Below are 21,618 nucleotides of genomic sequence, written 5' to 3'. Positions count from 1 at the left end.
GCTTTTGACGTAAAAGAAATTCACAAACTAAGTCCTTGATAAGATCTCAAAGTACATCAACCAAAAGCGATATATTATTTAATATGATGACTACGGCGAACTGATAACTACATAGACTTAGCTGCAGTTCTGCATGTTATCGATAGGTGATAAATTGCAGATTCGTGGACTCTCCAAAGTGAAAAACAACACAAGCGTTTCAAATTTTTATATCGAACTTTTCACAACTAATTCTTTCAAAATGAACAATTAAACGGCTAAACGATATATTTCGAACATAATAACCACACAATGACACACAGTGCGACTACGTATCGTGTCGTTTATATATCCAACATACGTCTAAATAATAAAACATTGAAACGTAAGCATATCCAGTGGAATTTTATCCGTTATTTTAAAGATGTACAGCACAGGCAGAAACCAATCAATGGGTCGGATTCGCTCCACCAATCAGAACGCAAGATTCCAACGTTACTATACAGACACAAGCTTAAGCCACCGGTGAGGAAAAATTATATTTCTTTAACGGTGATATGTTCCGTTTCTTTCTGATTCCGACGTGTAATATGCAATAATTATTGAAAATGAACAACCACAAACTTTAAGCTACAACAATAGATTTTACTTCATTCACGCAACTATTACATCTTAAATTTCACACATATATTCCGTATCTTGTACTGTATATGCATTTTTGTGTATGTAGCATATAGTCTGTAGAACACGGTAGGACTTCTGCCGTATACATTTACAAAAAGTCAAGGCGTTTCGAAATTATTCACGATTGACTGGTTGCACAAATTGTATGGCTAAAAGAATACATTTTTATGCGTTTGAAACATTTTGGCGGGAGAAAACTTGCAGCATATTTTTTTGCGTTCCGCTTTTTGAGTCCAGAAAATAGTTTTCTTTTTACTGTACATTGTCAGATAGATAGATAGATATATGCTTAATCATATCACGACAACCAACATTCAGTAAAGTGTATGTACAAACGTGTGCGAGAAGGCGATTTGAACTTGCTTCATTGTCGCGAATAGTATTGATATCAACTTTCCTTTCTACGTTTCTCGATGTGTTTTTGTGTATGTGTGTGTCTTTTTGTCATGTGTATCTTTATTTTTGTATATGCCAAAGCAATGGGTAAAAAAAAAATCCGGTGCATTCTAAAGCGTTTTGTCCATTACAAGCTGAATTATCAAATTGACGCATATATATGTCTGTAAAACTCTACCCCCTCTTTATTTACAAATGGTTTCGCCCACTGAAGCTCATTGGGTGTTATCTGTGGGAATGAGATCTAAGGTACTAGAAAATATATAATACCCAACTGTTGTAAATTGTGAAACGAACCCTGGTAGCCCCGATCTCGTTATACCAGAATGATGATTTTAGAGCTGAGGGCGAAAAATATCCTTTATTCCCACTTGCAGGAACTTGTATATTGCGCGATAGTTTGACAAGTGGGTACAGAAAAACGAAGCTCAAACCTGGAATAGACATGGACATCCTGACAGCCTTACGGATGGCCATGTTGGGCGTGGTCTTGACGTGGCAGTATTCTTCTGTCATCTGATCCAAGTTCGTCACCACTATGCAGAGTTCTATTCCACTCATTTTATACAGCTGAAAAACAAGGCAGTATTGGGACAGATTAATCATAATTTCTAGTCGTATTTCTTACAAAAAATACAATATAGAGATCAATGAATGAATGAATGAATGAAGACCTTTATTGTATGTTCGTGCCCCGAGGGGCTAGATACAGGTCGTTCAACATAAACCTAACTAACATATAAGTGACATATACAGTGAAATTTAAACAGTACATTGTGAAAATATACATGTTAGACGAAAGTGATAGGCTAAGCTAATCCAGTAGAGTCAACTTCTTCTCGCTTTTTTGTACATGTGTAGATATATGAAAAGAACATCTTTCTTCAATACGTACTGATGGAAGAGTGCTAATATTTCAGCTGTTCAAGTACAGCATACCTTCCCATCACAAAAGGACTTCGTGTGTGAATGGCTCCATGGGGTTGGTAAGTCACTGGCTAAGTCAAAGTTCTTCGTACACAACAATGTCAATGAATGAGACTGTACGAATCAGAACATCAGCTCCAGTCATGAGCCAGAATAAAGAATATAAACTCAGTCATGTTTGGGACCGCATTCTTAACAGTGCAGCAGCGACACCTAACTGCAGTGTGAAGTAAAACACTGCCCTGAGGAACGTCGGCTAGATCGATTGGAAACATACGATTGTAGGTGCAAAAAGAACTCCAAGACGTTCATGAGTCCAGACATCCATAGCCACACGTTAGAATTGAACGCTAATAGAGATCTAAACAAACAAACAAACAAACAAACAAACAAACACACCTGCTTGAAGGTGATATCGGGGTTCCCTGGGTGGTCATCCGTATGTGTGAATTTCTCCAGAATACTTCCAAAGAACTCGTAGAATCCGTCACCAGTTTCCCAACCAAACCGTCTGTAAAGATTGACGGGCTTGACGAGAGTCTGCAGGTATCCTCCTGTACAGATATATACAAACATGGAATAGAATGGACGGGTCATTCTGTTCCTACGCAGCCTATATAGCTATAACGTTATAATGATGATTGAAGACCTTTATTGTATGTCCGTGCCCCGAGGGGCTAGATACAGGTCGTTTAACACAAACCTAACTAACATCTAAGTGACATATACAGTGAAATATGTACAGTACATTGTGTAAACATACATGGTAGAAGAAAGGGATAAGCTAAGCTAATCTAGTAAAGTCAACTTCTTCTCGCTTCTTTGTACATGTGTAGATGTATGAACAGATATGCGACACCTAGCGGCCACCGTGAAGTAGAACCGGTCATTATTGCCCTGAGAAATGTCGGCAAAGTAAAACACTTGGACCCCATGACGAAGTATGATCTTTATTTTAACAAAAAGCAAATATTGCTCACCTCATTTTGTAGACACTTAGCCAAGTGGATTAAACATCGAATCCGATAGAACTGACCAGCATCCGTTTAATCTTATCAGTATGAACGTTCCCAATCCAATTTGTTTTCCCTGGATCGGATTATTCGCGATCCTTCTCCGGGAAGTAGATTGAGTCGATAGAAACGAATTCAATCCGATCGAAAAACGAGTGTGAACGCAAAGTGGATACGATTCCTTGGATTTCGGCTGGCCCCGGGAGAGTAAGGTCTAACGTAACATGACCAGTTTACGTCCGATTTATTCAAAACGTTATTCATCCTAAAACCGCACTGACAGAGCCAAATGTTTAACCCATGGGTAGAAATATCAGCTCTTCTAACAAGAAAATTCATGGTCTGTAAGTTTTTCTCCGCCTGTTTAACGCCGTGCGAGCATGTATTTATACTGGGGGATATGGTGTAGAATTGTGCTAGGCTTACCCTTTATCGTCCACCTCAGTATTTTCCCTTCTAATGCTATGCTTGAACAACATAGACCGGAAAAAAATACACAGTAACTGTCGAAAGTAGTCTACAGACAAATGACAGTTAAGTCACTATGTTTGTCCCTCCGCTTGCCCGACGCGATGGAACAAAACAATTTTTGTACCGTGAATTTCCCCGAAATCAGCAGCACGTGGCGTTCACGTGATAAACGCATGGCCATGATGTTATGCCGTTCAAAAACGTATCATCTGAGCGGGGGTCGCTAGGTTGTATCAAACCTTCCTAAAACTGGTAAGAGTTTCAAACCTCGAATCACCATGGATAGTCTGCATGTCAAAGAAAGGTTTAACGTCAGCTACTTTTAAAAGATACTAGCTATCGTGTAAGTAAGAAAAACATGATGGAATACGCAGTGTCGAATTACCTATGAAATGCGTCATGCATGACGCTTCCGTGCAACTTGTTGTTGCTGGTTCAGGAGTTTATTCTGTTATATCGCTGGACGTAAACCCTTTTAAATGTTTTGTATAAAAGAGAGAGATGGCTGAGGATCATACTTATGACGTTCTTTGTTTCTCACGAGAACAGGCTTTGGCATAATACACCGCGACATGTGGACATGACCCAATCTGGACGTAAACTACTCCTGCACGTAAATAGGTCATGTTACGTTACCAGGTAACGTTGCGTGGGGTCGCATCGCGCACATGAATCGAAAACCAAGACACGTCAGATAGTGTTTAGTACTAGTATTTTTTGGTCAACAATGCCCGACAAGAAGAATACAACTACTTCAACTTCAGATGCTGATTGCCATCTGGATAAAGGAGGAGATGCAATCAAACCTTGGAAATGGCACAAAAATAGGGACAGTTTAGAGAGGGCCTGCATGCCCCTTTTACGTAGAGCGTAATCGGCCATTTTAATTTTACGTAGAGCGTTGCCGACCACTCCATAATTTAGCGTAGAGCGTAGGGAGGCTTTTCTGAATTTAGCGTAGAGCGTAGGGAGGCTTTCTGAATTAAGCGTATTACGTAGCCGGCCCTCCGAATTTAGCGTAGAGCGTTGTCGGGACTCCCCCCCCCCCCCCCATGCAGGCCCTCTTAAGATCACTCAGGGTTTTTTTTTATTTTGAATGGGTTCTTTAATCCACTTGGCGAAGAGTAGTGTGAACGCAAAAATTGATTTGGATCGGGTCATTTCTATTCGCTTGGATGTTTAATCCACTTTTTTGGGAGTGTGTTTGGGGTCGTAGCTGTACATATATACTCGTCTGGTACTATGTACATACCGGAAATGAGAATCTTGCCAAGATCCACTTCCGCCTGTTGCGCCACATCCGCACAGCTGAGCCCGAGCGCCACGAACGTCGCGGTTATGGCTCCCGCACTCACGCCGGAAACTCTTTTGATGTTTTGTAGGATTCCGGCAGACTCCAGGACCTGAGGATAGTGAATAAACGAATGAATGGTCTATTTTATTTATTTATTTATTTATTTATTTCGATTTACCACATTTGTGGAAGGATTGACATAACAGGTGAACTATCACCTTTTCAAGATGTCATCCCAGACCGGCTTGTAAGGTTTGGACCATCGCACACCGGGGCATGCCCCTACTCTTTTTTGAAAGGTGTGGTGGGTTCTTTAACGTGCGCGGGGTGTGGCTCTCCCCAAACACGGGACCTCCATTTAATGTCCTATCCGAGGGACGTTCCTAACCCTAGATGAGCTAGGTACTCATTTACACCTGAGTGAAGTGAGGAAAGTCGTGTTAAGTGCCTTTCCCAAGGGCACAACGTCGGGGCGCAAGTCCGGACATGTCACTGGGCACACCGGAATACGAACCGGGGACCCATTGTTGACAGCCGAGTGATCTACCACTGCGCCACACGGACGCCACTCAAACTCGGACTCCAGGACCTGAGGATAGTGAATAAACGAATGAATGGTTTATTTTATCCTTTTGATCGGATACAAAAAGTACATCGAAGCCTCTGCTTTCTCTTTTTCTACATATGCTACTTAAAAATCTTTGGCATTAGGCTATTTACAATATCATATCATCGTTCCTATTTAGCAATGTACATATTCTAAAGTCACAAGTAAAAGCTACCATAAAACAGATAGTGGGATAAAGGCCGGTTTATACCAAGTTATGTTAGGCATAAAGACTTAGGCGAATATTTAATATGAGAAAAGCTTTACAGTGGAAACCGCCTGAAGAGAGACGAAAGACGTTTAGCAATGTATGCAATGCATCATGTTTTAACCACTGGAAACCAGAAATGGATCTCATACTTCTGTAAAATTTCTGAATTTCTTGTCCCTTTAAATACTGTAATTTTCTTGCTGATTATCTTCGTGCATTTCCCCCAAAAATACTGAATTATACTGTATCACGATATCACAGAAATTTCAAATATGTCTTTCATCTCTTTTCAGCAGAACCATGATGCTTATATGAAACAAGGCCACATCATGTCCAGGGCCAAAGATACAAAAAACGGATGTCCTGCTGCAGTGACAAGGTCGGCCACTAGGAGACCCATATTTTACCTTGATCGTTGAGTCTACAACACTAAGTCACCTACCAAATATCATCACAATCCATCCGGAGGTTCTTTTAAAGCGCAATATCTTAAATTGCGCAATATCTTAAAAGATATTGCGCCTTACACGCGGACACACGCACGCGCACACACGCACACACATACACACGCACACACACACGTACACAGACAAACGGGCCCAAAACTATACCTCCATTATTCATGGAGGTAATGAGGTGGTCGTACTTACCCGTAACGCCCCAACATACGCCACTCCTCTGGCCCCACCTCCCTCTATAACCAGGTTCTCAAACGGGAAATCATAGTTTCCGAAGTCCTTGTCCTGTGGCTGGTCTACGTCAGTCACATCCAGCGGTACCTTCTCTTCTTGTGAGTGCCCATTCCCCATCTTGTAGGGCCTACGTGGGAGAGAGAAAGAGACATTCCTAACTAGAAAGGCAATTATGCAAATGAGGTTAGCATAACGCACATTCCATTGGATTTACATTTGTATATTTAACCTCCTTGAATGTACATTACTTTCCAAGCAGAGAAGGGGTTCCGGCTGGTTTTTGACGTGTTTTTATGCGTTTTTGTCGGGCTTTCTACATTTTCTTGGGGGGGGGGGTGAAGAGACCAAAAAAATACAAAGTAGAAACCCGACAAAAACGCCTAAAAATGTTTAACCCTCCTCTGCTTAGAGAGTATTTACATTTCCTAAGCTACCTACACCTCCAATATGACATCTATAGTATTTACCGTAAGTGAAATATACATTTTTGCATTAATAGAGCTGACACCCTACATCTACTTGTGTTTCTGTTTTGACAGAAGAAAGAAGAAGAAAGAAGAACACGCTAACAAAAACAACATATTTCCCTTATACCCCATACAGGGTATAGGAAAGGAAATATATCTATTTGTCACGGTTGGTAGATAGCGTTAATTAGTTTATCCGGTTGAGACCTGATCTTTATCATACTCTTGTTATGGCGATGCTTTGTTTTTGCAGTAATCTCTTGATCCAAGAAAAATTCATGTATTTGTAATGATCTTTTAATGCACCAAGACAAAAATCGGATACGTTATGGTTGCAAGAAATCAGCCGAAAATGTCCAGCGGTTGATATGTACCAAAGACCAAAACGACAATGCTAGACAGCTTCCTCGACTCAATTCTTACCGGTCCGAGGCAAGATTCCAACCGGTCCGAGGCATGATTCCAACCAGTCCGAGGCATTTCCAACCGGTCCGCGATACATTTCCTTACGTGCTGCGGTAGAATTCCAACCACTCCACGCCCGTGAGAATTTCCTGCCCTACGCGCTGCCCTGCGCTGCGTTCCTCGACAGAATTTCCTGCCCTACGCGCTGCCCTGCGCTGCGCTCCTCGACAGAATTTCCTGCCCTACGCGCTGCCCTGCGCTGCGCTCCTCGACAGAATTTCCTGCCCTACGCGCTGCCCTGGCTGCGTTCCTCGACAGAATTTCCTTTCGCGCTACGGCAGAATTCTAACCGTACCACGGCACAGCCCCCTGTCCCCCACGCTCATACAGTGGACGATCCCAGATGGGTCAAGGGTCACTCGTGTTGAACGTGAACTGCGAAAATATAAACTTTCAAGGATAATGTCCTTCGCTAAAAGTATCGGGGACCTTTTTCATAACGGTAACATTACGATTACGTGTTTCATGGTACTCTACCATGGTGTTGACGGGTCGACGTCGCCGTGTGTCATAGGCATTTGCTGTTGCAACAACCGTGACAGCAATAAAACCGGCTTGGCTCTGTTTAAATTATGATATTAAAGTTCAAGAGACATCAAACCTGACACTGTCAGTACTGCAGACTATAGTATATAACGTTAACGTTATATCATATGAGTAGGCGGTGTACTTGACGGGATCGGTACGGAGGCATCCTTCTCTTCCTCAGCTAGCTCTCCTTTTATATAACGTTATACTATAGCTTGCATCTTGTTTCTGTGTTATTTCAGATTCTTAACCTGAAATAAACGGACCTGTCTCGCAGGACAATCCTACGATGGCGAAAGCAAGTTGGCCACGTTTTTTTTTAGTCCTTTCAGCATATCGCATGATCGAGTTATTTGATGAAAGTTCATACATGGACAACACAGACTACTAGTAACAGATTGGTCCTATAATCCCGTTTGGACAAGATAGCATTTCCATAACATTCGATTTTATTCATGGCTGGGGCTATAACAGGATTTTCCCGTGAAAAGAATATCTTTTGTATTATCGACCGTATGTTTCTGTCAATGAATTTTATGGCCAATATTTAAATGTGCATATTACACAACATTGTTTTGTGGTGAAAGTGCCTGGGTTGCCAATTTGACCTTATCTCCGTAGCCGACTCCCTTCAAACATTTGACTCTATTTGGCTAATTTCTACTATTTTCCCAGCGACCCGTGGAGACTGGTAGAGTCTAGTTGATATTGACAATCAGGGCTTCCTTCTAGTTTGCACGCACGTGTTTTTAGAGATGGTGATAGTCAGAACGAAGCACTGAAATAGTTTTCAACATCGACACGACCTGACTGGCTGTTCACATTCACAACACGAGTGACCCTTGGCCCATCTGGGATCGTCCACTGTATGAGCGTGGGGGACAGGGGGCTGTGCCGTGGTACGGTTAGAATTCTGCCGTAGCGCGAAAGGAAATTCTGTCGAGGAACACAGCGCAGGGCAGCGCGTAGGGCAGGAAATTCTGTCGAGGAGCGCAGCGCGGGGCAGCGCGTAGGGCAGGGAATTCTGTCGAGGAGCGCAGCGCAGGGCAGCGCGTAGGGCAGGAAATTCTGTCGAGGAGCGCAGCGCGGGGCAGCGCGTAGGGCAGGAAATTCTCACGGGCGTGGAGTGGTTGGAATTCTACCGCAGCACGTAAGGAAATGTATCGCGGACCGGTTGGAAATGCCTCGGACTGGTTGGAATCATGCCTCGGACCGGTTGGAATCTTGCCTCGGACCGGTAAGAATTGAGTCGAGGAAGCTGTCTAGCATTGTCGTTTTGGTCTTTTTGATATGTCCGGAATTTCGGGTGTGGCGCTATATGTCCTCTTTACTAGATAAGGGTAGTGCGGGGGCATGGGGCCATGCTTTACTACGCTGGGTGGCCTAAATCCGATGCGCCTAAAGTAAGCGCACTTTAGGTCTCCTACCGCAATCAGGCCGTACCATTGGTTTACATGTTATATTGCTCAACTTTTATGGCCGAAAATCCAACAAAGAAACAGTTTTTGTGGAGATGTTTTGCTTTCCACTGTGAGCACACTTCTTCGTGAGGCACTGAAAAACATTTCACAAAAATCCGACCCGGCGATCGATATTTATGGAATTCATAACTGCACTATCCACTACGTTCGCAAGAGGCCCTCTTTGGCCGCCAGCCCGTGACCGCATCACTCAGAACGAAAAAGCCGTACACGTCCGACAATCACTTGGATGCCTAAACTTTCCTACCTAATCCTCGCAGTAATACACAAGCTTTCATCCCAAATCCTTTATATATCAGGTGGGGTCGATTAAAGACAATTTATCATCCACATGAACACACCCTGTTGGGGCCTATTCATATTTTAAGACCGCGGATCTTTTGAGACTGTACACTCGGAGTAATACAGGCACGAGACCTTAAGTCACTCAAGTTTGCAATTATGGCGACATTTCTGATATTGCATTAAACGCTTTCCCTCAAAAACCCCCTCTATGAAACAACGGATATACGGTTACACAACGTATTTCGGCGAACCAGCATCGCATAACATCTTTTTCTGCCTGTGCTAGTCATGTATCCGGGATATGTTAAACTTTACTCGGTAAGATAATGTCTGAAACAGGACGCACGTCAAAACTGGTTGAGTGCGGAATGTCAATAAACATAGTGTCAATAGGTTCAACAATAAGCACCTGCCAAACCTGTCCCTGTGGTGTAGTGGTCTGCGCCTCTGCTACTCTGCCACATCTGGTTCAAATTACTTGGACCAGAAGGACTGGGGTTCAAGCCCCAGGTAGGACACCTCTGGACAAGAGGCGCATTGAGTCATACCAAAGACTTTATAAAAATGGTACGTACTTTTGAAACAGTATGGAAGTTAAACACACTCCACTGCCAGTGGACTAGCCCCCTGCTGCAGTGATTGCACCACAGTGTGGCCCCAGGGCTATGAAACGGAGATGGGCACCGCCCTATAGATCAATTATGGTGTGGGAGGATTTTAACTTTAACTAACTAATTTCCAATAGACGTTGTTCGCAGAGCGCCAGTAAAAAGGTACTAGGTAAGTGGTAGAGGTAGTCCCATAGCCTTTGTGAGGCCTTAGCTATAGGGGCAGTGGGTTGTCATCCACTGTGTCTAGGGTACGGTATTGGAAGGTGGGACCCATCCCTCTCCTTCCACCTCCTTTTACTTCCCCAACTGAAGTCAGGTACTCATATTTACACCTGGGGGGAGTGAGGAAAGTCATGTAAACCGCCCTCCCCAAGGGCACAACATCGGTGGTACTCAACCATCGTACCATACTTCAGTGCACCGTTGTACAAGATGCCAACGTTGTTTTACCTAACGACCTACATTCTTTGCAGCCCGATTCATGGATGGTCTGTTTTCTGTGGACGTCACATGGTTGAGAAAACAAGTTCTCAATACATAACGTTGCGCGACTTGCCTTTGGTAATGTGCCGTATCATTTTAGAGTTACAATACTCAGCAGTATACTTGATATAATTAGACCAAATATAACGTTATTGTCAATTGTTGGCCAATCCCCGTCCTTGTTTTGTGTTGCCTATCAGAGCGTGGGCAGCTGAAATGAGTTTGTTGATATAGAGTGACCTTACATAATCTCGTCAAAGACTGCGTTAAACCTCAGAAAATATTTAGGTCACTACACCTCATTTAGAGCCTCTCATGCGTAGCTATTTCCAGACTATATTCTAAATCCCCCTATTATATTATGATATTACAAAAAACAAACGTTAATTCATGGGTTTTGAATCTGACTATACTTGTAAGCTCGCTACGGCGTTCCTTGTTCAGTTTATGTAGTCAACCATAACATAATATAACACAGATGGCACCGCCCAGTCATTCCGAGACTTGTACAATGTACAAGGACGACACGAACAATTACCAACTCGGCAAATCTATTCGAACTCGGCCCCAACACTTTGGTCAACTCGGCCCATATCGCCCTGGTCAACTCGGCCCAACACTCTGGTCAACTCGGCCAAACCACCAAATCTACATACACAAAACCTAGCAAAAACACTCACCTTCTTAAAAAGGAAACTTAGACAAGAAATAGTACCGTGGTAGAAAAATGTCGTGTTACTGTTAGTACATTTTTCTAAACATTTCTAACAGTTATAGACATGTACAGGGCTTGGTATAGGCACAGATTTTTCTGCCCAAGTTGCTAATGGTAGCTCCTTCGGCGGCTAACTCCTCTTGCCTTTTCTCAAGCAAGTCACGGACTCTGTGCACTGACTATGTACTCTCATATTCAGGGTGGCTGGGTTGGTGTTTGGTTCAGAGTTTATAAAATGTTCAAATCCTTACCTCCCTAGAAGCTAGTTGGAGTTAACAGCAATCCTCCAAGCGTTCAGAAGTCCTGGACAGTTGTTTGGCAGTAGTTGTGCTTCAGAAAACACTGTCACACCTGCAGACTTATACCCACCTGTCGCATCACAAGGAGTCGTTACGCAGTATGTTGTGTGCAAATCTGTTTAGTAATCCTGTGCGCTGATTGGACAGCCGCCGGTCAGACCGGTTTAACACTCCACAAATGGGCGCACTGATTAGATTCCACGGATGACATCCGGGTGCTCATTAATATTCTTGGAATTCACGACTGTGGAGAGTCCTAATGCTACAAAAAGGCCCGCCTTGTCGTAAAAGTTGTTGGAAGTGTCTATTGACAGGATGATCCTGTCAACAGCAGAAAAATTGCACTGCTGACAGGATGATCCTGTCAGCAGTAGAAAAAGTTGCACAGCTGACAGAGTGATCCTATCAAAAGGGGAAAAATGAACATCGACAGTGCGAATTATTCACGGTTGACAGGATCATCCTGTCAATAGCCTGAGGTAAAATTGTTTTGTTCTACCGCAAAGCCTGATTACTACAAATTGTCAACTTCTTAATGGCTACCAAATCCAAGTCTTAATCCTATTTTGTGAAACATAAAGACGTTGAGCAAAGGCAAAAGAGCTTTTGTCTGTTTAGATAAAAAATTTCTTTTCCTTTTAAAAGGCGGTGACTGCCACTGAGGTGTGGGGATTTCAGCCTACATGCAATATAGCTGAAAGCGCATGGGGGAGCAGTTTGATGAGTTTGAATTTGCCCAAGGAGGTTATGAAGGTTGTTTTCTAACCACCTTGCACCGTCTAACGTAGCGGTACCAATTATCGTCATTCAAAAGCTCATTTATCCCGAGAGCCAAATGTGTAACATACAGGAAGAATATCAGCTCTCCTAAAAAGAACAATGCAGGGCCTGTAGTAACTTTTTTCTCGATACGCGGTGTCGAATTACATAATCATGAAATAAGTCAGGCATGACGCTTTTTAGGTAACTTGTTGTTACGGCTTCAGGAGTCTATTCTGTTTTGTCGCCGCATGCAAACCTATTTCATTGCTTTGTATAAAGGAAAGTAATAATCAACGTTACTAGTATGTCGTTCTTTGTTGCTCATGAGAACTGACTTTTGCATAAGATACTTCGACATGACCCGAATTGGACGGTCATAGGTACTGCACAATAATTGACAGCGCTACGTTACTGAAACAAGGTAACCTACATCGTGAACAAAGTTTGGCTACAATTACCGTATTTTACTTATAATCATATCTAATGTCTTAAGAACGCACGGTCAACGGTGTTGTAAGCTAAATCGTATGCACAAGAAAGGGCTTATCATATGTCAATGTAATAGTATTTCTCGTTGCCATCTTGATATAGAGAAGTATCGCTACACTCGACGTCCTTTTATCTATCATCCAATGAATTAACTTCAGCCATTCGCACAGAAAAGTGTTGAACAAAAAATACTGAAAATAACGTGCAAAAAAACCGTCAAAGTCATATTTTCACTAAGCATTTTTAACAAAACAGCAAGTGGGAATAACATAATCATCTTTTCTTCATAACCATACCGATGGCTTTCTAGGCCATATTCACTTTAATGTAAACATATTAGATGCCGTTAGTAGTACTTAATCTCCAAGCAGATCTACACCGGGCGCGAAAATCGTACATGCTAGCCAGAGAAGGTCCAGTCAGCCAGAGAGGGTCCAATCAGCCCTACACCGGGCGCGAAAATCGTATATGCTAGCCAGAGAAGGTCCAGTCAGCCAGAGAGGGTCCAATCAGCCCTACACCGGGCGCGAAAATCGTATATGCTAGCCAGAAAATGTCCAGTCAGCCAGAGAGGGTCCGGGCTGATTGGACCTTCTCTGATTGGATCTTCTCTGACTAGCATATACGATTTTCGCGCCCGGTGTAGATCTGCTTTGAGATTAAGTAGTACTAGCACAATGATCTTTTTCATAACCCTACCGATGCCACATACACTTCAAATGCAAACTTATTAGATGCTGCTAGTAGCTGGACTCTCCGGCACTCCGTTAGCAGCTGAACTTTCAGGCCCGCCGTTAGTAGTTGGACTCCCCGGCTCTGGGGCTTTTTTCTGCCGAGGAGAGAACAGCACGCATCGCTGAAGGTTCTTCCAGCGACGTTGGCAGGAACAGGTGTTCTATGAGATTTGGTCCGGGCGTGAGAATCGGTCCGGGTACCATATTAGGAGCGATGACACATATTTTGTATAATATAATTCGTTGTCAGTGCTTTGTTACTGCAAGACAGTACGGTAGAGCGATACATTAGTCTTCGTTAGTGTACGTTGTACTTGTGGGCCTTCGTAGTTTTTAGGCCACGCCCCGGACCGATTCTCACGCCAGACCATATTTCATAGAACACCTGTTCCGGCAGACCTTGCGGGCTTCAGGTTGTTCTTTGCGATGTACGTCCGTAGGAACGCTCGGGCACCGGTGGCGCCTCTCTGTCAATAGGAAGAAAATTATTAAAATATCTTCAAGTGATGTTCATAGACTTTCTTATGCTAGATCGAGGGCATCCGTTTACGCAGGGCCACGCCCGTCGTCTACACAATATACCTTGGGAAGGCTCTGCTAAACCGGGCTGAGGTTTCCACTTTGGTGGGCGTGACCTCTAAATAGCTGTCAGCCAATCAGAAAGTCGCCAAAATTTTCCGTATGGTAAAGCTTATTCTCTGATTGGCTGATCATTACAGCTGGTTAGAGGCGCGACTAGAGTGGAAACCTCAGCTCGGTTTAGTCAAGCCTCTCAACGATATTGCACATTACTTGAAAGACTTATCAAGACAACTGGGTACGGCATACTAGGTCGCAAACTGTGCTCCTTGGCCAACTAACTCCAATGACATGTTATCTGTGTATTTGGCCTTTGTGTACTATTTTTGTTAGCGACCTGTGGACCAGTTATAGGCTAAGTTACCTTGGGAGCCTGACTTGGGGATCGGGCCAGTTAGGCAGGTGGGTACGGGCCGGTCAACTCTTTCGAGCTAGAACTCCCCCGTAGAGATACTTAAGGTCGGCGGGCTTACTGCCTTGGGCCGCCGATGAAACTGGCTAACGGTCCGATCCCCAAGTCTGGTTCCCAGGGTAAGGCTAGGTACGGTAGCCTGTAATCCATCCTATTTAGCTTCCGGCCGCTACCCTAGCTCCGCTGCGCTACCCAAGCTCCGCTGCCGGCCAGCGAACGGAAAGCTAATAAGGCTGGACTCCAGGCTATTGAGGTACGGCAGACACCATAGAATAGTTAACATCGTGAGTGGTCTTTAAAATCGATATCTCTCGTGCACCTTCCAACTGCTGTGAAAACTGCTATTTGGCGACAATAATGATGATTATGATGCATTGCTAAGATCTACCTTAAAGAGGAACATCTTATCTTCGTCCTCCAACTGAAAGTCTGTCGTCTTCACGTAGTCACTGTCCACCCCGATACTCCTCTTCATGTCATCAACCTGAGATAAAGTTAATCATGGATTCTGGTCAGTTGTATGATAGAGAAAGACGGCAGTTGCCTAGGCTACCACTACTCTTTGCAGTGATATCGACTGCAGTACAGTGCAATAGTCAACGTATTGTTGTCACTTTGTACTTTTACAACCGTTCATGACTAAGAAGATCCTTGTTGGCGGTTGGTTCTGTTACAGCCTACTTGCAAATGTCTACGCCAATTAAAAAACGTACGACGTTCTAAATTTCCGCCTTTCCTCTCAAATAGTTGTAAAGATACATGAAAAAGAAGAGGAAAAACATTTATTCATTGGCGACACCTCTGGGGCGGAGCCTTTAGTACAGCACGGCGATCGAGTATCTACGACAACCGCACTGTAAGTTTCTCTACGCACCTTGCGGTACACTTTCTTCCCGATGACTCCGAGGAGATCCAGGTACTTCAGGGTGTAGTCCGTGAGACTGGAGACATGCTGCCTCTTCGCTTCCATTCCTTTAGTCAGCCAGCTGAAGCCTCGATTTGAGAAGAACTGGTGAACTTCCTGGAAGGTCAGCTGTATAGAGGAAGCCCAGACGAAAAAAATACGTTAAAAAACAGTTCAGAAACAGACAAACTTTCGATCTTGAATATAGCTACAAACATTGGCTAAATAATTCTTCTCTAGCTGAAAAAATAACAATCGTACATATCGCCACATTGTCACAAGAATCCATAGAAGGTTCTATGTATATATATATGTAACATCAATGAAAGAAATATGTATGTATAATATTTGTATTCTAAGTATGCAAAATCTAATGTGAACATAACAGACCTTTCCATCTTTGTCAGCGTCTATTTGATCGAAGAGTTGGTCGACGGAGTATGCCTCCCCAAAGAGCCTCTTCTTTTCTTTGTCAGTCAGAGAGTTGTTTCCTGCCTGTGAAAAGAAGATATGACCTGATTGGCTGACAGCTGGTTAGAGGTCACGCCCACAAATCTGCGCACGCGTAGGAGAATCAACGGAATTTTGTGGGAGTGGCCTCTTACCAGCTGTCAGCCAATCAGAGAATTGCCTGAATGTTTTCCTTCAGTAAATCCTGATTGTTTGACAGCTGGTTACATGCCACGACCACGTGCACAAAAGTGGAAACCTCAGCCCGGTTAAGCAGAGCCTTCCCAATCTATATCTTATAGGCCACGGCCTCTGCTTTACTTAGGAAAACGTATGTGACGAAACATGTTAGGTTGATACATGTGTTTGAGTGTGTATAAAATATTTTCAGACTATCACGATCTTTCATGATCTTTCGAGTTTTGTCCATGAATTACGTTTCCTTTATATAAATATGGGGCCATCAAACGTACGTTATTCCCATAGGCAGCCATACTAGCTAGTAGGGGATTCAGTTTTGTGACGTCACGGTCTGTTGTTAATTAGCCCCACCCAAGAGAGCACAAAGTATTTAGATCGCCATTTTAGGCCGAATTCTTTCATGACAATTGATTTAAAAATTACATAGATGTTTTCAGAACAGACCAACTTTTACATGAATGATAGGGGAAATTTCATTTCATGTAATCTTTAAAGGATAACTACACAAAAAATTGAAAATTCTTCTATGCTATGCTTTATTTATTCCAAAGTCAAATTCTTACTTCAAGTTGTTTCACATAAGTCCGTCATAGTTCTGGGAATTTCCACAGTTTGTAACTTATGCCGTGCTGAGGCCCTGATGATTGTATTATATGACGTCAGTGTTCTAAAATTCAATCATCAGGTAAAAAATTTGAAACACTGACGTCATATAATTCAATTATCAGACGTGAAGGCGTCATCACGGCATAATTTACAAACTGTGGAAAATCCCAGAACTATGACGGACTTATTTGAAACAACTTGAAGTAAGAATTTGACTTTGGAACATATTAAGCATAGCATAAAAGGATTTTCATTTTTTTGTGTAGCTTTTCTTTAAAGAGTTAGACTTATATAAATGTATGAAAAAGATACCTCTGTGAAAGTCATGCGCAGTTCCTCCCTACTTATAGTCGAGGTCTCGTCTTTATTTTCGCCCTTCAGACTCGTCAGAAACTTGTCGATCAGCCCCCTAATTTTTTTCCTGTTCTCCATGGCCTCGACTGTTTCAACAGTCTTCTTGTCTTCGTATGCCCTGTAAGCAATGGTAGATTTTGTTTTTGTATAACCCAACAAGAGAAATAACAAGAGATATTTACCACATAAAAAGCATGACCATAGTTTGTCCAGAGCATGAGATAACGAAACCGGAAGTTCAGCAGCAGTATCTAGGGAAGCCGTTAGGGGGCCCAAATTTGTATAACCAAACAAGAAAGAATAACAAGAGCTATCTACCACCCAAAAATCGTGACCATAGTTTGTCCAGAACACGAGATACCAAAAACGGAAGTTCCGCTGCAGTATCTAGGAAAGCCGCTAGAGGACCCAAAATCTAAACGTTTCCCGTTTCTGTCACAACTTGCCATCACGCCAAATATGAGACTACTCCACCGAACCGTTCATACAAACAGGCGCACCCACAATACGCTACTAAAAATATAACCCCCGTAACATTTAATCGAGGTAAATATCAATTTACTATAGATAACATAAGGGCTTTGCAACCATCCCTTAATAGAGAAGGGAGGGGGTTCTATCTGCATAACATGACGTCACAGAAGAGATGGGTTGCTCATTCCTTGACAAAGACGGGAGTTTGAGAGTTACAAATGTTGTTGTGTAAGTCACATTTTGCTGTCGGAAATTACTGTTCGACGTTGTTTCCGACCAAATTTTGTATTTATCTTTGTTACACTTTTATGTTTGTATGTGCAGTTGCAGGGTGAAAGGGTCTACAGTTTTTTCCTGACCTGGCCACCTCAGTGTCAGGCCTCTTCTTCTCATACAGCCTCTCCTCCTGAGTCAGACGATCACAGAGAATCTGCTGGTACTGCTCAATGTCGTCGTCAGAATACTGCACCAATGTAAGAAAATAAGCATTCAATCCTTGAATTTACTATCGTCATTATATTATTTTATGTCACTTGTACGACAGCATTCTAATAAAGTACCGCAAAACCTCGCCAGCGGCTTGTATGATTTACTTTTAGTTGGTAAGACTCTGCTAAACCGGGCTGAGGTTTCCACTTTTGAGGAAGAGGCCTCCAACCAGCTGTCAGCCAATCAGAGAATCACCTTCTCTTCAGACAAAGCCTATTCTTTGATTGGATGACAGCTTGAGACCACGCCCACATATGTGGAAACCTCAACCCTCTTTAGCTGAGCCTCTCAAATTTATATTGAATAGGCCTATCATATCGAATAGGCCCTGCACAGGAGAATGGTCTGTGGTGAATGTGAGGTTTCACTACACCTACCAGCATGAGTCCGATAGTTTTCGGATTCAGGGTCTCGAAGCGGTTGGAACGGTGCATACTCTTGCTGAGGTGTGCAAGGTCATCCAGTCTGTTGAAGAACGAGTCTTCTTCCCCCATGGAGAGCCACCAACCTATCAATCAATCAATCAATCAATCAACTAATCAATCAATCAATCAATCATCCAGTCTGTTGAAGAACGAGTCTACTTCCCCAATGGAGAGCCACCAACCTATCAATCAATCAATCAACTAATCAATCAATCAATCAATCAATCAATCATCCAGTCTGTTGAAGAACGAGTCTTCTTCCCCCATGGAGAGCCACCAACCTAGACAACAAACAGTCCAAGAATCTTTTTAAATTTCTCCCCGCTGCCTAAGTGTAACCAATAGAAAATTGGGTGCCAACGGGCTACTGCAGTGTGCTAAAGGTTAGAAAAGTTGAAACAATTATAAACTTCTTGTCACCAACAAACTGAATTGTGACACTAGACCGGTTTCAATTTTTTCCGGAATGCCGTTACATTGTAGTATGGCTAAATATCCTTTACTTCATAACAAAGGCAAATGAGTCACACAACGGCATGGGATGTACATACCATCGAAGGAGTGGAGCGGGTAGTTGCAGATCACACCTCCATCAACGTAGAACTCCTTTTCTCCATGGTAATCAGTCAACACAGGCTGGAACAGCCCTGATAAAATATTGCAATACAGGCTTATAAGTAAAGAGTATCATCTTCAGCCTCGTTTTGGTGCATGACCCCGAGCTGACCATGGGCCATGAGTCAAAATGGAAGTGTGTGGGAACATGGCCACAAAGTCCAGACCTGCCGTAGTTGAAAAAAAGTACAATTCAATGGCGGAAAAGCTAGCTGTCAATCAGGTATGAAAGTCCAGGTTATGGGGTCAATGGAATGACTACTAATTCACGGGCAGGTATTGTTTTTATTTAGCTTGTTTGTGTTCTATATTTTCACATGCTAGACGAGTTCGCCATACAATGACAAGACGTGATCAATGAACACATGTAATTCCAATCAAAACATTTTTTTTCAATTAATAAACCCCAATATTACAAGACGTACGGAAAACGTTAAATATCTTAAGTGTTCTGAGATTTTCAAACCCTCGCTTAGCATGGATCAATTGAGACCTAAGGTACTAGAAAATATATAATACCCAACTGTGGTAAATTGTGAAACGAACCCTGGCAGCCCCGATCTAGTTATACCAGAATGATGATTTTAGAGCTGAGGGCGAAAAATATCTTTTATTCCCATTTGCAGGACCTTGTATATTGCGCGATAGTTTGACAAATGAGCACAGAAAAACGAAGCTCAAACCTGGAATAGACATGGACATCCTGACAGCCTTACGGATGGCCATGTTGGGCGTGGTCTTGACGTGGCAGTATTCTTCTGTCATCTGGTCTAAGTTCGTCACCACTATGCAGAGTTCTATTCCACTCATTTTATACAGCTGATAAACGAGGCAGTGTTGGGACAGATTAATCATAATTTCTAGTCGTATTTCTTACCCAAAATACAATATAGAGATCAATAATGAATGAATGAATGAATGAATGAATGAAGACCTTTATTGTATGTTCGTGCCCCGAGGGGCTAGATACAGGTCGTTCAACATAAACCTAACTAACATATAAGTGACATAAACAGTGAAATATATACAGTACATTGTGTAAACATACATGGTAGACGAAAGTGATAGGCTAAGCTAATCCAGTAGAGTCAACCTCTTCTCGCTTTTTTGTACATGTGTAGATATATGAACAGAACATCTTTCTTCAATACGTACCGATGGAAGAGTGCTAATATTTCAGCTGTTCAAGTACAGCATACCTTCCCACCACAAAAGGACTTTGTGTGTGAATGGCTCCATCAGGTTGCCGGTAGTCACTGGCTAAGTCAAAGTTCTTCGTACACAACAATGTCAATGAAGAAGACTGTATGAATCAGAACATCAGCTCCAGTCATGAGCCAGAATAAAGAAGAATATAAACTAAGTCATGTTTGGGACCGCATTCTTCACTGTGCAGCAGCGACACCTAGCTGCAGTATGAAGTAGAACACTGTCCTGAGGAAAGTTGGCGAGATTGATTGAAAACATACGATTATAAGTGTAAAAAGAACTCTGTTGTCCAAGACTTCCATGAGTCTGGACATCCCTAGCCATACGTAAGAATTGAACGCTAATAGAGATCTAAACAAACAAACAAACAAATAAACAAACAAACAAACCTGCTTGAAGGTGATATCGGGGTTCCCTGGATGGTCATCTGTATGTGTGAATTTCTCCAGAATACCTCCAAAGAACTCGTAGAACCCGTCACCAGTTTCCCAACCAAACCGCCTGTACAGATTGACGGGTTTGACAAGAGTCTGCAGGTATCCTCCTGTATAGACAAAAACAAACATAGCTACTTGTCCTGTTACGTACGACGCCATTTGTACATGTATTTTGGAACCTTTTACATCTTCTAGACCACGTGTGGCCATCTGAGTGTGCATTTAGCCCGTTTGGGCAGGACTATATGCAATAAAGACTATCATTACTCCGGGAAGGAGGATGACCTCCTGACGGGAGTATTGGAAATGATTTTGTTTGCACGTTCGCAGCTAGAACTCACGTTCCCGTCGTCGCATTGGTGTGTAACTTAGCATATCGTTTGCCAGTTTAGGCGTGGTGATGCACAATGTCTTTGTTACACCGCAACTGGTTTTATCGTCAATGTTATATCGTAATTGCACCCCTATATTGACGCGCATGTGGTACTGCCCTCCCATAAAGACCATGCTTTAAATCCGTTCCGCATCGCTGAATGCCGTAAGCAGATACAGGGTAGATTATTTCGCTACATGCTGTGATCGTATAGTCACTGTTACATTGTAGAATAGACAACGTGCATCACCACACACAGTTTTGCAAACGATATGTTAATTTACATACCGATGCGGCAATGGGAATTGTGAGTTCTAGTTATTATATTATTATATGTACATACCGGAGATGAGAATCTTGCCCAGATCCACTTCCGCCTGTGCCGCCACATCCGCACAGCTGAGTCCGAGCGCCACGAACGTTGCGGTTATGGCTCCTGCACTCACGCCGGAAACTCTTTTGATGTTCTGCAAGATTCCGGCAGATTCCAGGACCTG

General features: G+C 42.8%; 2 protein-coding genes across 2 annotated transcripts in view; both read right to left on the bottom strand.

Annotated features, from left to right (window-relative positions):
- LOC136446894 (uncharacterized) overlaps nt 1–11,637 on the bottom strand; it is a 29,923-nt gene extending 18,286 nt beyond the window's left edge. The window contains exons 1-5 of the mRNA XM_066445539.1: nt 11,561–11,637; nt 6,233–6,401; nt 4,723–4,873; nt 2,386–2,540; nt 1,494–1,629 (exon numbers count right to left, since the gene is read on the bottom strand). Of these exons, the coding sequence (XP_066301636.1) occupies nt 1,494–1,629; nt 2,386–2,540; nt 4,723–4,873; nt 6,233–6,391 (601 nt within the window). The 5' untranslated portion in view covers nt 6,392–6,401; nt 11,561–11,637. The remainder of the gene's footprint in view (nt 1–1,493; nt 1,630–2,385; nt 2,541–4,722; nt 4,874–6,232; nt 6,402–11,560) is intronic.
- Nucleotides 11,638–12,929: 1,292 nt separating this feature from the next.
- LOC136446895 (uncharacterized) lies at nt 12,930–21,618 on the bottom strand. The gene is made up of 11 exons (XM_066445541.1): nt 21,465–21,618; nt 20,701–20,855; nt 19,786–19,921; nt 19,039–19,134; nt 18,440–18,570; nt 17,933–18,036; nt 17,058–17,217; nt 15,879–15,983; nt 15,459–15,617; nt 14,973–15,068; nt 12,930–14,060 (listed from the first exon to the last, which is right to left on the bottom strand). Exons 3-11 carry the CDS (start codon nt 19,910–19,912, stop codon nt 13,968–13,970), a joined length of 1,071 nt encoding a protein of 356 aa, XP_066301638.1. The 5' UTR covers nt 19,913–19,921; nt 20,701–20,855; nt 21,465–21,618; the 3' UTR covers nt 12,930–13,967.

The sequence above is a fragment of the Branchiostoma lanceolatum genome, chromosome 13 (genome assembly GCF_035083965.1).
Source record: "Branchiostoma lanceolatum isolate klBraLanc5 chromosome 13, klBraLanc5.hap2, whole genome shotgun sequence".
Taxonomy (NCBI): Eukaryota; Metazoa; Chordata; class Leptocardii; order Amphioxiformes; family Branchiostomatidae; genus Branchiostoma; species Branchiostoma lanceolatum.
Note: the sequence above shows the minus strand (reverse complement) of the source record. Positions and strands in the feature narration are given on the sequence as shown.